This window comes from Loxodonta africana, chromosome 18 (assembly GCF_030014295.1).
Source record: "Loxodonta africana isolate mLoxAfr1 chromosome 18, mLoxAfr1.hap2, whole genome shotgun sequence".
NCBI classification, from domain to species: Eukaryota; Metazoa; Chordata; class Mammalia; order Proboscidea; family Elephantidae; genus Loxodonta; species Loxodonta africana.
Window position 1 is genome coordinate 39,345,834 of NC_087359.1, and position 17,221 is coordinate 39,363,054.

The 17,221-nt window shown below is 44.6% G+C and overlaps 1 protein-coding gene across 4 annotated transcripts in view; it reads right to left on the reverse strand.

The window, feature by feature from the left end:
• FAM117A (family with sequence similarity 117 member A) overlaps nucleotides 1-17,221 on the reverse strand; it is a 70,108-nt gene that overhangs the window by 39,092 nt on the left and 13,795 nt on the right. The window contains exon 1 of one of the 4 annotated variants that reach the window (XM_023553597.2): nucleotides 8,618-8,813. The exons of 2 other annotated variants lie outside the window; for them this stretch is intronic. In XM_023553597.2, coding sequence (XP_023409365.1) covers nucleotides 8,618-8,813 — 196 coding nt within the window. Of the gene's footprint in view, nucleotides 1-8,617; nucleotides 8,814-17,221 lie in introns of those variants that run through there. One more of the 4 variants, XM_023553601.2, reaches the window with a different exon arrangement.

A 17,221-nucleotide genomic window follows, 5' to 3' on the forward strand; every position in this document is an offset into this window, starting at 1 on the left:
GCCTCTTATCCATCGCCACTTCTAAGCTGAAAGCCAGGTAGTCTGGCTTTTTTTACGAAATCCTAAACATTGGCTGTTTCCATGAATCAATTTGGTAATGGCCCAAGCTAACTCGCTGGCTTTAAGTGTACAGCGAAGAGAACCTACAGGCCTAGCGATGACATCCATGGAAATGCCACGTTTTTGCCACCACTGGGCTTCAAGCCCAACGGCCAGGATGAATAGGCGACCAGTGATTTAAAGTGAGAGAGAACACTAACACTTCAGGAGTGGGGGGCAGGGGAGGGTTTGCCGAGTAAGTGGCTGAAGAGAAGTGTTTTAGAGCGAGACCACCGTGTGGGGACCAGAAGCGGGAAAGACCATTACAACTGAGCCTGGGGGAGGTGTGGCTCACTCTCCCCACCCCCGCTGCTGTTCCAGCAACTCAATCCAACAAGTATTTATTGAGCATGACACTCCCCATCTGCCCTGGCCCTCCCTCTGCAAAAACACTCAAATCTGTTCAAGCTGCAGGGTGAGTTCCATTGCACTTGAACTTGAAACATGAGGTGCCTACCTCTTAAAAAGGCAGGCACACAATTTCCAGGATGGGGCCAAGGCGACTAAAGAGTCTGACAAAGTTAAGGATCATGGCTGACCAGACAAGGCCACAGTTAATATCACTTTTGAAAGAGAAGGGAGAGGAGAAAGAGAAAACATTTAATTTAACCTTAGAGGGCAAAATACACTAGCCAATAACAACAACAAAAAAAAAAGCCTACTCAAAACATCTCATCCCATTAGTTCTCTAATTAACACCACCTTCACCACTGTATAGCCCTTCATTCTCTGCCTCCTCTAGTTTGAGCCTGTATTTTCTTCACTTGTGCATGTGCTAGGCGTGTACTTTTAGAGTTGTGTGTTTAATCCTACCCGTTCCCCTTAAGGCGGTGCCCTCAGAGCTCTCCGGTATGTCTTCGTTTAGGATCAGATGATAAGAGATTCAAGTGGTGGTGGATTAGGCTGCCCCCCAATAACATGGTTCCTCTGGAAGAGCTACACACACCATTCTCAAATAGGAGCTCAGGGTCATAGAAGAGGCATCTCACACTTACAACTATGCCCTGCCAAGTACCACCCATCCTCTGAGAAGCCACATTCTGCAGCCTTGAGAGCAAACTCCCCAGCTCCAGACTATGGGCCTGCTGCTTCAGATCAACCAAAGCCCTCAGAGTTTTCCGGGCCTCCCTCCACCTCCACCCCTTTCACTAGGGAGCTGGAAGCATGAACTGCTAATTCGCAGGCAGGGCTGGGCCAAAGGCGTTCCATCCACCCCCGGTGTCAGCTGTCTGGGGCTCGTGAGCAAACCTTAAACCTGTGTGCCTGAGCAGGGCAGGGTAAGTGTCTGTACACAGCCCGGACTTCAGTTCCAGGTTCCCCAAGGGCTGGAGTTAAGTTTCCCTATTATGAAATACTTTGATAGCATTCTTTCAAGTTCGTTAAAGCCACCCTTGATTGGCTGTGGTGCTCCCACACAGTAAAAGTCAATTGAGGCTCATTCAGGCCGGAGGATAAACATTTAAATGACTCTAAAGCTGGGCATTCAGCTTTGTAGTGATCTTGAGGAAAAATGTGGAGCAGAAAAGCAAGGTGCCAGGAAAAGTTTTAAAAACCAGGAGGCTCCATGGGGATCATGAGCTGGAGGCCCGAGAGTTAGCAGCCAGCTATAAGAGAACCTCCCACCATACAGCTGTTCCCAAGAACAACGGCTCCTTCACAAGCTCCATACTAATGGAGAGGAACTGGAGCACAGATAACTTATAAACTCCAAACATAATCCAAAACTCTTCCATAACTGAGGTGAGGATTTGTTTTTGACCTAACAATGTGAATACCAGCTGCCGTCTACCTGATTCTGACTCATGGTGACCCCACGTGCGTCAGAATAGAACTGTCCTCCAGAAGGTTTTCAGTGGCTGATTTTTTGGAAGTAGATGGCCAGGAGCCTCTGGGTGGACTCCAACCTTCAACCTTTTGTTGGCAGCCAAGTGCATTAACTGTTCGTACCACCCAGGGACTCCGACAACGTCAATAGATTTGGCTAACGTTGGGTTAATTCATAACCTTGCAAACCAAATAATGGAGCCCTCTGTGAAGATTCAACTCAAGCAGAGGTAGAAAACTGACCAGATTTCCCACTCATCCCATCTCTGCTTCCACTCTTCCCTGCTCCCTCCATGACGGGGCAGATAACAACTAGCTCAGAGGGGGATAGAACTTATTATCCCACGAAGAGATTGTCCACTCTCATTAAACTAACTTGCTGTTTGGCACCCACCTTCAGTATGAACTGGGAAGGAAACTCAAGGTTTTCCCTTCCAGCCCCTTAAAAGGACTCCAAACTGCCTGTGGAATAAGAGTTAGCACAGGCAAGTCTAGTCAAACACTTGATGTGATTTGACATATGCAATAGTGTTAATAAGAACTCAAAACCAGACTTGCCCCAGAATGTGTCCCACACTGTAGTCTGAATCCTTTAGCAGTGTACCTGAGAGTTGTAAGAATCTGGAGGAGATCACTATTTCCAACAATTCCACTCAGATGAAATAGCATGGCCCTGGTACCCATCACACCATTCAGTATAAACTAGCAGAAAATGCAGGTGAAGTGTTCTCTAGCTATTGAAGCCCACCAGCCACGCTTGCCAACATTCAGATTGCCATGATAACTATTAAAGTTTTGCAATCCTGCCCCAAATCTTCTAGAGAGCTACATCTGGAACCAGAGAGAATGATGTCTTCTTACCACCACGCCCCTCTGTTGTTCTCTGACCTCCTCCTCTACTGATCTCAAATGGTTTAAAATCTCCTAGCTCTTTGTTACGTTAGTGAGGACCCTCCCATACTATGTAATAGCTTGCCACCCAAAATACTGAAAAACACATGGGCCCACACTCCTTTCGGTAGCAAAGAAATAATCGATAAGCAATGATGCCTCTAATTTCAAAGGTGTCATCACTGGTTATAACATTTAAGAATCAGAAACTTCCACAGTACATTTTGCCAACCATGTGCCTGATGCTAGAAAATTTGTCAACAGCAACAGTTCACAGTGTTAGGCTGGGAAGTGCCTTGTTTTTAATGCTTCCCAAACAGAAGCTGACTCAATCATAGGTTTTGAAGGACAACTGTAGCTCTTAAAGAATTTTAACTGCACCCCCAAGCCACATTATAGCAAGGCAACTCCTTGGCATAGAAAGGTCGGACTCTATTCTAACCTCAGGCTCTTCTTGCCACCAGGAGCCAGAAGGACTACGGTTTGGTGGGGGCTTTCTCTCAGGGTCTCTAATAAGCAACCACCTTTATGTGGTTTCATATGATTTTAAACATCCATCCCCCAAGGACTGAGTTTTCAAAGCGCTGCAAGGAAAGCAGTTTAATAATTACCAAGAGCATTGGGAGTCACAATGCTGCCTTATATTCATTCAAATGACATCCTGGGAAACCTAATCAACATTTGACAGAAACTACCCTTCCCTTCCTATGTCCCTGTGGGGTGGTATTTTAGGGCAACGCTAGCTACTGTCAGCTCTCAATGACCTGTTCAGAAAAATAAAAGGTAATAAGGAAAGCTAACAAGGAGAGTCCAAAACAGGAGATAAAAGGGCATAAAAGGGGAGGAAGAGCAAATTTGCCTAACAGTTAAACTTTTATGTAAATTCAAATTAGTTTAAGTCTACTGAACACGCGTCACCTGACAATGGTGGAGGTGGGGGTGGGGGGAGAGCCTGGATTAGCACGTGCTGATCTTCCATAAAGATTGAGAATTGACTGGAAAGGGATGACCCCCTTGCTCCCCTAACATTTGAGTAGGGGTACAGGCTACTTAGTTTTCTGGATCTCTGTAGGTGTTTACGAAGATGGGCATACATATGTTACACACATTTGAAACTGATCTTTATAAAGGAATAATGGTCAGGTACGTTAACGGTAGGCAATATTTTTCAGTTAAGTGCCAAAGAGTCAATATTTTAGGCTTTGTGGGCCATAGAGTTTCTATCACAGCTACTCACTCTGTCACTGCAGCATGAAAGCAGCCATAGATGATACCTAAATGAAGGTATATGGCTGTGTTTCAATAAAACTTTATTTGCAAAAACAGGCAGAGTACCAGATTTAGCCTGCAGGGCATAAATGCCAACCTCTGGCTTAAGACAACACTGGTGGACAGAGGAGGTATGAAGGCAACATATGGCTGTCCAGTGGGCTGGTCCACTGGAGAAATAATTTGCAAAACAGGATTAAATGTCACCTCCGTTCTAGGGAAAGAGCCCTGGTCGTGCAACAGTTAAGCACTTGGCTGCTAACCGAAAATGTTCACAATTCGAACCCATTCAGTGGCTCTGCGGGAGAAAGACCTGGCGATGTGCTCCCATAAAGTTTACAGCCTAGGCTTATGTACAACCAAAAATCACACGGGATTTGGTTTCTTGGTTTGGAGGTTTAGAGTCATGGTTTCATAGGACATCCCAATAAATTGGCCTAATAACATGTCTAGTGCTTCTGTTCTACCTCCTAGTTCACTGTGTAGTGCCTGGGGTCTTAAAAGCTTGCAAGTGGCCATCCAAGGCACAGTTGGTCTCTATTCACTTGGAGCAAGACAGGAAGAAGGTGAGTCAGGAATAGAAAAAGGATATGGAATGTGTGGCTAATTGTCTCCAAGAAAACTACCTCCTTTCCATGAGACCAGAAAAACTGGATGGTGCCCGGCTACCATTACTGAATATTTTGATCAAAGATTCTATAGCAGAATCTAGATCAAGAGGGGGAAAATGCAGAACAGAAGTTCAAATTCTTATGGACTCCAGGTTTCTTGGAGCCACGAAGGTTGGATGAACCCCTGAAACTACTCCCCTGAGATAATCTTTAAACCTTAAAAAAATATCACCTGAAATCTTAAAAACAAACAATAGTTTAGCTTAACTAGTAAAAAAATGTCTGCCTTGAGCATTATACTCTTTTAAGAACTATCTGCATGGAATCAAATTGACAACAGCAACTTGAAAGATTAGATAGCAACCTTAGCGGGCAGTGAATTTATGTTAACGCGGGAAGGACGATGAGAGTGGTTGCACAACATGAAGAATGTAATCAGTGTCACTAAATAGTACACGTAGAAACTGTTGAATTGGTGTATGTTTTGCTGTGTACATTCTCAACAACATCAAAAAGATTACAGCTTAGAAAACCCTAAGGGGCAGGTCCGCTCTGTCGGAATTGACTATGAGTCGGAATTGACTCAACAGCACACAACAACACATTTTAGGGATATGGAGACAGAGACATTAAACAGGATAGGCAAGAGGGGAACCCAGGATAATTCTGCTTTGTCTATCATCGGTAGTCCTGGACAAACATAAAAGTTAGCAGCTTCCAACTGATGTAAGACAGAGGAGAGAATTTAAAGGGGGAAATGCAGTAAAAAATTTATTCTGGGTTTCTATTACCCACTAGTGGCTCTTTGCTTTCTTAGAGTTGACCTTCATTTTTCTCTCCATATTTTCCTCATCTCTAGCCCAGGCTCATAAAAATGAAGCCATTCCTCACTTTATGAAGACATCCCTCATGGATGAATGGCCGCAGAAGGTAAATAACGCTCTTTACCCCATGACCCTTTTTACGAGGTCTAATGTATCTTGTCAAGAACACAACAGGGTGTGTGGTGAGGAGATAACGGCACAGCTCTGAGTGTTACATCACTGTGAGATGGGAAACAAAAAGTGACGACACTGAATTGTTTCTGAAACCCAGTCGCAGCTCACATGCCTTTTTACACAGTTGGGTTTCAGAGCCCTGTTTAGAAAGCTCATTTTAAAAGATGAGGAATAAAAGTGCAAGGGGCCCTGAAATTCTGAAACCTGCAGTACTGGTTTCAGACCAATCTGGGTTTGCTCTTTGAAGCCTGAAAAGGCAATGGGCTCTGGCCAACAGTGCTCTCACTCTCACCTTGGCCAGGGAGAGGGAATAATAATAATACACCAAACCAAATCCGTTTCTGTTGAGTCGATTCCAACTCATAGTGACCCCATAGGACAAAGGAGAACTGCCCCATAGAGTTTCCAAGCAGTGCCTGGTGGATTCAAACTGCTGACCTTTGGTTAGCAGATGAAGCTCCTAACCACTATGCCACCAAGGTTTCCAACAACAATATAAGAAGCAGCAAATACTTTTATAGCACCTTCCATGTGCCAGGCACTGTTCTAAGCACCTGAAGTCTATTAATTTGTTTGATTCTTATGATGTAGGTATTATCCACAGTTTACAGATGAGGAAACTGAGGCAAAGAAGTAACTTCCTCAAGGCCAGCAGCTACTAAATGGTAGAACCCTGGATTTGAAACCCAGGCATTCTGGCTCCCGATGCCATGCTATTCAAGGTTCCATGACTGCAACGGGTTTCCCTCTATCACATTTACCCGACTGGCCTACAAGGCACTCCTGCCACTTCCCCAGGTAGGCCAAGGTACGGAAACAGTCTGAACACACATACAGGTTTACGTTAACATGCAGAAAGCCTGATGTGCTCCCAAACCAAAGGCCAGGTACACTCCCCTATTGCCTAGCCACAAAGAACATAGGCTCAGGGTACTCTTCTTTTACCTTTTCTCTCTCCTGCTGCACTGAAAATCTATAGCTAATCCCACTATCCACCAGGCAAGTGCCATGTTAATGCCTCTGGTATATTAATAGATAGAATAATGATCGATGAACCCAATCCATGAGCAAGAGTCCACCCAACTTGCCTTAAATCACCTGTCAAGTTAAGCAGCGATCTAGCTTCCTATGTTTTGACCGTTATCTCAGGAGCTCTGTAAAAGAACAGGTCATGTAAAGAACTCAGGCATCCAAACCTACACTCTTCCCCCTACCACAGCATTCACCAGTGTTTATTTACCCTTTTATTATTAGCTCTATAGACACAAAATAACAGCTCTTAAAATAGGATTGCTAATTGATTTCCGGCTACAACACAGGCAGGTATTCTGTGGATTTCTACTAAAAAACTAAGGTTCTGGTGCTTGCTGTTCTACTAACTTCCCTGGGCTCCAAGGAAGCCCAAACAAAACCAACAGGTTTGTAGTCTTGTGGTTTGCTTTCCAGCTCATGATAGGCATGTGTTTCTCTGGGCATTGCCTTGCTCTACACAGCCAGATTCTACACATACTTTTACCACTTGGTCACCATCTTGCTACCAGATTTGACCAAGTTTCTGTGTTCCAAGATGTGATGCTAACGTTTGCAGTAAGGTCCAGAGAGACTTGGGGGTTTTCTATCTCAGAGACCCTCTCAATCCCATTCCTACTTAGCAAGGCACGATAGCAGCTCTACTTTCGGGAAGGGGATGTGCAAGTAAGTTTAGTAATCACAAAAATCTCAGGAGACTTTGTTTCAAGGAATGCCATTAGCCGTTAAATGGCAGGGACCACGACTTTTGTACATTTGGTACAGACTCAGGCTTTGCAAGTGTGCAGTGATCTGTTCACATCTGGTGTAAATCAAATGTAAGCCTCACTTTCAACTTATTGCCAACCTCCTCAAGCAAGTAGGTTTCTTTTCCCTTTCCTAACGGCCTGCATTTGTGGAACTGGTCACAGCTTTGAGTGTGAAAGCAAGGTTAAGCTTGCTCCTCCCTAGTTTCCCCACACCCACCACATCAAGCTGCTATTAAGACACCTTTTCAGTGTTGTTCAGAAAGTGGGGTATTTGCCACAGTGTACTGATTGCTGCCCTCACCCCCACTGCCACGTTGGCTGGCAATGCCCAAAACAGCCTTGGTGGGGGGAACGGGGGGAAAGGCGGAGGGTGGCAAATTGGGTGGGGGGGTGGCGGGGAGCAGGGGAAGCAAGCTACCCAGGTCCTATACACACAGACACGGTGTTTGGAATGAGACAGCCAAATTAAGCAGGTCAACGATCTGGGCACATACAACTTCTGGGCCACACAGAGAGCAATGTGGGGAATCGGGAGCCGAACGTTTGTAGGCAGTAAAAGCCGTTAACCTAACTTATTCCAACAGCTCAAATAAAATCAGCTCCAAGAGGTGGCATAAAGGGAAGCGCACGTGAACTGGTGGGGAAAGAAACTCCACTGCTGCAGAGAGGGATGCTGGGGCCAAACTCAAGTTGGAGAAGTAACACATGGCTCCACTGGGCGCTCCTCCATGCTCCTCCCCCTCCCCGTGCAGGCGTCCAGCGCCCACCCGCACCTTGCTCCCAGGGCCAACCCTCGCAGCAGGGCACCCCCCATCACGCGCCACTCCCCCCTCACACCTTGCTCCCATCCCTAAATCTTCCGCTGGCCGCCACACAACACCTCTGCCCACTTTTCGGTTACACCCCCAAAGCCAGACTCCAGCTACCAGGTTCCACCCCCCCCACCTCCCAGCCCCAAGTGAGTTCTGGCGGTGCACCCCACGTTCACGACTCCTCTCGCTTCCTCCAACCTTGCAGACTTTGTGTCCCCTTTCTCTACTTCGCCCCCATCCACTTCCCCCTCACACTTCCCCTCCCCCCTCATCACGCTCCCCCCTCCCCCACGGCTCCCCGCCCCTCCCCGGCAACCGCTCCAGGCCCGGCTCACCTGCGCGGCCACCCCCGTCCCGGCGCTGGTGCGGCTGCTGTAGCTGGAAGGGGACCGTGGCCCTGAGCGGCTGCAGCCCAGCCCGGGGAGAACCGGCGGGGGCTGGGGGAGAGCAGCCCCGCCGGAGCCCCCCGGCCCCTCCGCGCCCCGGCCCCCAGGCACCTCCGCCTCTGCCGCCCGCTGCGGCCCCCGCCATCACCCGCCCGACAGCCCTCCTGCCTCAGCCCCGCAGCGAGCCACACACAGCCCCCCGGTCCTCGTCGCCGCTGCTTATCTGCCCTACGGGGCGGAGACCGGCCGCCTCAGCTCAGAGCTCTCATTGGCCTATGGAGCCCCAAGAACTACCTCCCGGCCAATCCGCGGCTTGCTTTTCCCTTTTCCAAGCATGATTGGTCGATGGGCCTAGCGATCCGACCCAAGACTCCACCCCCACCCCACCCCCTGCCTGCTTCCCGACGGCCGAGAGGCCACTGATTGGTCAGTCTGGAAGAGGGCTGGTTCTCCAGAGCCACCAATGAGAAGACGCAGAAAAGGGGAGCGTCACACCCAGCCCCAGGTAGTATGCAAATATTATCACGTGACACTAGGCTGAGTTGGGGGCGGGTTCGGGTGTGGGTTGGAATCAGGCACTGGTGAAATCATTATGGGTGCTGGGGGGTGTCAAACTTTCAGCAGTTGAGTGCTGGCAGCACGGAGAAAGCGATAACTTTGAAAGCATTACATTGTTTTAACCTGAAAACATTATTTTTGAATCTTCATAGGATCTCAGTGCTGCTAAAAAAAAAAAAAAAGTGCTGCTAGCAACGGCCAAACTAAGATTCTACAAATTAATGCAAAGTTTGCATATTATTTGCGTGCTATTTGCATAACATTCTTGCACTTAAAGGTTCCCGTGCTCATGTGACACATTTGTCTTTCTCCACGTTTCCCAGTCCCTATTTGGTGTTGGTCCAACCTGAAAAAAACAGCTGCTAGTCTGCAAATTAAATTGGAACTCTGAAAAGGAGAGCAGGGAACTTCCCTTCAGAGTAGTCTATTCCAAGTCTCTAGCTCAGCAGAGTGGAAGGAACAAAGTGACTGAAGAACTTGCCCAAGTTTGTTCAGTGACTCCATTAGCAAATCCTGATCTTCCCAGTTCAATGCTCTCTGACCTCTAATGCAAAATGACACCGAATAGTCCCCAAAAAGAATGCATACAGCTGTGACAATCACATGATGTTAATATAAATGAAAGCATTTGAGTAAAGAAAACTGCAGTTAAGGTGCTATTAGAAATTATTATGCTTGGTATTTATCAACCATTTTGTTCTATACATGGAAAAGCAAAGGCAATCAATCCTATATTGTCTGCGTCAAGGGACCATTCAAATAATTGGATAATTCCCTCCAGATTTATATTTAGCTATGAATCCTATTTTTGATCTTGCTACAGATTTATCTTTCTATTTCTGTTTTTGCCCAGTTTTATGTTAAAATGAAGGTATTCCCTGAAGATATACTAACTAATCAGAGAAAAGGAGATAACCTGGGATCATGCCGGGAGGCAAGGAGAGGTCATTCTGGGATTAAATATTGAAAGCATATAATACACAAAGTGGAAATTCAAGAGTTGGCTGAATATTACAATCAACACAGAATGAATTGAGGAAACGGAATCTTCTGAAGAATGGTGTTCTTTGCAAAGAGTGCTCTATTGCTTGTTTGAAGGATTTAATTCAAGATCTGACATTTGAAATCTCTTTTAACTGACTAAAAAAGTGCTGGACTCCTTTTCCATGAAAGGGACAACATTACTAAAGGCAGATACCTCACTGCAGTTGAGTCGATTCTGACTCATAGTGACCCTACAGGACAGAGTAGAACTGCCCCATAGGGTTTCCAAGGCTGTAAATCTTTACGGGAGCAGACTGCCACATCTTCCTCCCTCAGAGCAGCTGGTGGATTCCAACTGCGAACCTTTCAGTTAGCAGCCAAACACTTTAACCTTGCATTTGTATTGTTTCTCAATTCCAAATAGTTCAGAGTCTTCATATGCTTTTTTTTTTTTTTTTTTTTTAATCCCTATGACAATCTGGAAGAAGAAAAGCATGGATTTTCACCACAGTGTAGGTAGGGAAACTGAGGCCCAAAGAAGGGAATCCTTTTGATTCCTAGCTCAGATCTCTGTCCATTTTTGGACCACCCTGCCACAAACCTTCCTTAATAAAATCAGTAATGGTAGCAGCACTGACATTTACTGAGTTCCTTTCTCCATGCCAGGTACATGTTAAGCACTGTACCTGCATTATTTCATTTAATGCTCATGATCAGACTGTGAGGTGGATATTATCTCCTCTTCATTGAGGCCTCAGAGAGAAGTGCCCAAGTTTACCCAGGCAGGCTGTCTCCAGAGCCCAAGCTTCTAATCTCTACGCTTGTAACTCTTTCTTATGAACACAAAAGTATTACCATTTATAGTTCACATAAAGAATCTCCAAAGATGCAAATCTGGCTGAGATGTTAAAATGATTTAACAACTGACTAGTGCTTTATAACTTTCACATACATCATCTCATTTAATTCTCACAATATGAATGTAAGGCAGAAAATGCAGATACTATTGCCCCCACTTTACAGAAGATTAAGACACAGAGGCTAGATAACTTGCCCAAGATCATCCAGTTATTAAATGGAAACCCAGGACTTACATCCTAGGTATTTTGACTTCAGATTCAAGCACTTTCCCAACCAACACTCAATTTACAGTCCACTGGTCTTGGCTGAGGAGAAAACGTGGGCCAGTTGGTCTCCTGAAGTCTGTTCTTGCCTCACAACATACACCATTTTAGGACCCATCTATAAATTCTCTGAGCCCAAAAGGTCTGCAGTTCAAATCCACCAGTTGTGTGTTGGAAACCCTATGGAGCAGTTCTACTCTGTCCTATAGGGTCGCTATCTTAGGCATCTAGTGCTGCTATAACATAAATACTAAAAGTGGATGGCTTTGACAAAGAGAAATTTATTTCCTCACAGTCTAGTAGGCTAAAACTCCAAATTCAGGGCATCAGCTCCAGGGGAAGGCTTTCTCTCTCTTTTGGCTCTGGAGAAAGGTCCTTCTCATCAATATTCCCCTAGACTAGGAGCTTCTCTTAACAGAAACACCTGGTTCAAAGGATGTGTTCTACTCCCAGTGCTGCTTTCTTTGTGGTATGAGATTCCCATGTCTCTCTGCTCACTTCTCTCTGTTTTATATCTTAAAAGAGATTGTTTTAAGACACTATTTAATCTTGTAAATCTCATCAATATAACTGCTGCTAATCCATCTCATTAACATAGTGATAGGATTTACAACACATAGGGAAATCACATCAGATGACAAAATGGTAGACAATCATACAATACTGAGAATCATGACCTAGCCAAGTTGACAGATATTTTGAGGGGACACAGTTCAACCCATGACAGTTGCTTTGAGTCAGAATCGACTCAACGGCAACAGTTTTGTTTTTTTCTATAAATTCTCAGGCAGTCTTAGGAGATGATGAATGGCTTTTGTTGGTTGAGCCACATAGTATGTGTTAGAGGTAAAAGCCTTGAGATGAGGGATCTTTAAATACTTTGGGCAAGTGGCTTCAACTCTGTGCCCGAGTCACCCCTGCTCTATCTACCTCTCAGAGTTGTTCTAAAGATAAGATGAAATGTTGTAAGATGCATTCTTCCCTTGAAGAGAGGGGTAATATGGGTTGTCCCAAGGACATGTGGTTTAAACCTTCTGTTCCAAGGTACCAGGAATGGAGGGCCTGGATAGGGAAGGAAGAGCCAGTGGAGGTGGCACAGCTAAAGAATTGGATCTTCTGAGTCCAGAGAGACATGGTCTTTCCTGATAAATAAGTTGCTGGCAAGAGACATTAAAGTTGGTCCTAGCTGAAGGAGTGAGAAGGCAGGCATGCAGGGGAGAACCCAGTCCTCTCCTTACCAGGTATCATCCCCAACCAGCTGTCTCTTATCCCCTTCTCTATCACTGATAGCTTCTTTGGCATAGGCATGATGGGAGGATAAGGACCTCATCTGAAGATCAACCCCTGTCTGTTTCTTCCAGTGAAAGAAGCCATGGCTTTGGGGGAGGTTGTGTGCTGCTAAGAGGAGATGCCTTGTGTTGCAAAGCACCTGCTTGTGTTGCAAGAAAACCTTTGTCACTGTCCCCATTGTCATCCTTATAAACATCATTGTCATTAATTAATTTACTGATCACAAATTTATTGAAATGATCACTATATGTCAGACACTGAGCTAGATACTAGGAAATGACAATAATGTTCAGAGACATGGTCCTTGCCCCGGAGTTCACAGCCTAGCAGGCCTTGGAGCCCATACACAGAAGTGGCACTGGGTTAGAAGCTACTCTAATCGAGAGACATAGCCTGGTTCCTACTTTCAGGGACGTCAGATGTGAGGCAAGGACTAGAAAACATCCAAAGTGGAATGTTATATACACAACATATATCAATAAATTGTTTTCATCTATAGGAAAATTATTTGCATTATGGAAACCCAACAGCAAATCCTCAATCCCCAGATTCCAGCCTGCTCTTTGGGACGTTCCCAGCTGTCACAAACAGATGAGGACTCAAGAAATGGGAGTTACTTTTCCTACAGGTGGAGTCAAAGGTATGGCCACTCCTCAAACACTCCCTATAATGCTTGGGGTCTTAAAAGCTACAGGAGTCTGAGGGTCTACCAAGGACAAAAGGCTGTAGGGAATTTTGGCAGATCAGGGGCTCAGCAGGGAGGTCTTATCCTGCTGGCTACTGAGTCAAGAAAAGGCTAGGACAGAAGAATCCTGATCAAAAGTGGAGAAATGCAGAAGAGAATTTCATATTCTCACGGAATCCAGATTTTTTGAAGCCATTAAGGCTGGATAAGCCCCAGAAACTATTGTCCTGAAATAATCTTTAAGCCTCAAACCTTAAACCAAAAATATACTCTGAAGTCTTCTTAAAAACAAATAATAATTTAGCTTAACTAGTAAAGAATTTTTTTTTTTTTTTAGTAAGAATGCCTGTCTTGAGTATTGTGCTCTTTTACGAACTATTTTTATGGGATCAAATTGACAATAGCAACTCAAAAGACTAGATGGAAACTTAGTAGGCAGTGAGTTTATGTTAATGGGGGAGGAACAACTCAGAAAAGGAACATGAGAGTGGCTGCACAACTTGAAGAATGTAATCAATGTCACTGAATTATACATAGAGAAATTCTTGAATTGGTGTATGTTCTGCTGTGTATATTCTCAGCAACAAAGATAAAAAAAAATTATAAAAAAGAATGCTGAGGTTGTCACAGCCAAGAGAAGCTTCCCAGGGCACCTTGACACTGCCCGTTGCCTCTATTTATACCACAATAACCACCAAGAACGAGAGTTCCAAATCACCATTTTTGACCTCTGTAATATACCCACAGTGGTTAAGAGTTCAGCTGCTAACTAATAGGTCGACAGTTCGAATCCACCAGCCACTCCTTGGAAACCCTAAGGGAAAGTTCTACTCTGTCCTATAGGGTTGCTATGAGTCGGAATCGATTCGATGGCAATAGTTTGTTTTTTTTTTTTAATATCATACCCCAGAGTGCTTCTTGGAAGCGAGGATGGCGAGACTTCAGCTCATGTGTTTTGGACATGTTATCAAGAGGGACCAGTCCTTGGAAAAGGACATCATACTTGGTAAGGTACAGGGTCAGTGAAAAATCCTCGACAAGATGGAGTGACACAGAGGCTGCAACAGTGGGTTCAGACATAGCAGTGATTGTCAGGATGGTGCAGGATCAGGCAGTGTTTCATTCTGCTGTAGGGTTCCTCATAGCGACCCTTTTGGAACCTAACAACAATATCATACCCAGCAGCAATTGCTCAGCAGAAAAGAGACAAGTCTTGATATTTCTTGAAAAAAAAAAAAAAATTTTTTTTTTTTTTTTGGGGGGACTAGCTCTGAAGTTCCTGGTAAATGTCTAAGTGCTTGCGTCTTTGGCCTCCCAGGTCCAAAATAATAAAAGAGAAAATAAGGTGACGCAGACACACAGTTTCCCTCTCCGACCTACCTCCTTTACTCAGCCTCTGTCTGAAACGTCAGGCCTGGCTCCTCAGGGAACAAGATCCTCAGGAAATGGGGTCAGAACTGAAGGAGCAGAGCAGCCTGAGAGGGATTGGGAAGGAGCATTGAGGGAACGAATGAGGTTATGGGAACAGAGTAGGGAGGGGGTCCTATCCCTCAGCACCTTTTCTTGCTCTGGATGCCTCTCTCCCTATACCCCTTCCCTCTATTCCCAGGGTAACCAAATGACCTGGATTTTGACCTTTGGTTCTTTGTCTGACACATGTTGTCCCTCGCTGTGGCCCACCACTTTGTCTTCTTAGTTCTCTCGCTTGTTCGCTTTCTTTCATTCAACCCCGATAACATTCACTGCTTAACGCTTCTTTCGCTCTCAGTGGGATTCAAATTTTCTTGCTACTCTGCAGCCTGTTTAAAATTAAGACTCCTCATCCTTAACAATAAAAGATATGGTGGAAATTTTAAATGTGGGATCAGAAACTTATCAAAATTCTGGAATATTGGACCTACTGGCACTCCATGAAAAAATATAAAGTAAATTTATTTTGAGAATTGGAAGAGACCTTAATGACTATATATGACTTAGCCCCCTCATTTTACAGATGGAGAAGATGGATGCCCAGACAAGGGAAGGTCTTGTCAGAGACCACCCGGCAGGGCAGGGGTTCAGGCCTCCTGGATCTGGTCCAGTGTTGCCTCAAAACATAAATAGTTTCTAAGAGAATTTAGGTAGAATGCTATTCAACAATAAAAAGGAACAAACTACTGACACATACTACAACATGGATGAACCTTAAAAACATTACACTAAGTGAAAAAAGCCAGACACAAAGGACTATATATTGCATGATTCCATTTACACGAAAGGCCCTGAAAAGGCAAATTTATAAAGACATAAAGTAGATTAGTGGTTGCCTAAAAAAGAGAAAAAGACCTTAAAAACATTACACTAAGTGAAAAAAGCCAGACACAAAGGACTATATATTGCATGATTCCATTTACACGAAAGGTCCTGAAAAGGCAAATTTATAAAGACATAAAGTAGATTAGTGGTTGCCTAGGACTGGGAATAAGACTGAGGATTACCTGAAAACAGGCACAAGGGAATTTCTTGGAGTGACGGATTGTGGTGATGGTTGCACAATTCTATAAATTTACTAAAAATCATAGAATTACACATCCATAATGGGTGGATTTTTGTGGTATACAAATTATAACTTAATCAAGCTATTAAAAAAAAAAGATTTAGATAAATTTATGGATGAGAGACCCATGATGTGTAGGAGACTCTGCTAATCTTTTAAGGGAATGTTCCAGGAAGCAAATATACTTATGCCCATGATATCCCTAAAGGATCACTGTGAGAGAAACAAGATTTGGTGGTTTTGATTATGGAATACCCAAGATGGCATTTCTCATTTTACAAAATGTCTTATCACACGAAATTATAAGTTTTTTTTTGGGGGGGGGGCGGTGGCAGGGGTAGTTTAGTGGCTGATTTCTTGCTTGCATGCAGGAGACCCTGGTTTGATTCCCAGCCAATGCACCTCAAGCGCAGCCACTCCCTGTCTGTCAGCAGAGGCTTCTGTGTTGCTATGATGCTGAACAGGTTTCAGCGGAGCTCCTAGACTAAGGCAGACTAGGAAGAAATGTCTGATGATCTACTTCTGCAAAATCAGCCAATGAAAACCCTGTGGATCACAGAGGTCTGATCCCACTGTGCATGGGGTCGCCATGAGTCAGAGGCAGACTTGACGGCAGCTAACAAGGGGAACAGGTGTGTCTTGGTCATCTCTCTACTTTCTATAACACCTAGCACTGTGCCTGGCATGCAGATGGTGCTTCACAGACAATGAATTCAAATGCACTCTATCTCTACTACCTAGATCCTCTATCATATATCCTGTGATTGTGGGTACCTTGGGGAACCAGCTTGTTTCCAGAGCAACGCCTTGGTGGGAAGAGTTTGCATTCCCCACACCCGACCTTCCCAGGCCTCCCCGAGATGAACGTCCCTGAAGAGGAGACATTGGTTAAGTACATTCCCAATAGGCTGTGTATAAACCACAAGCCTCTTTGTTTTATCCCCACTTTAGACTTTTCTCTTCTCCACTGTTGTTCCCACTTAACCTTTTTCAAGTCTGCCTGAAAAATACAGTTGCCTCTGGGCAAAATAAGCTATAATACCCTTAACATTCTCCATCTGATTCCACATCCAATTCCTCTCCCTTGCCCTCACACCATGTACCAAATGAAGCATCAAGTATCATGAAAATCCAATTCAAAGGTATTAAAAATATGCAAGAGGGGACAAGTGATTTGAAAGTTAGCCTGTAGTCTGATTTCCTTTAGTCTCTGGGCATATGGTCCAGGGCTTATCTTCAGAGCCAAAATATTGTCAATAATCAAAATACTGATAATTTTATAAGAGATAACTATAAAATAGTATCAAGGATTCTTATTCAATGTTATTATTTGTGCCTTGGTAAATGAGCTTCTTCCCCTCCCTGCAACTCTGCCT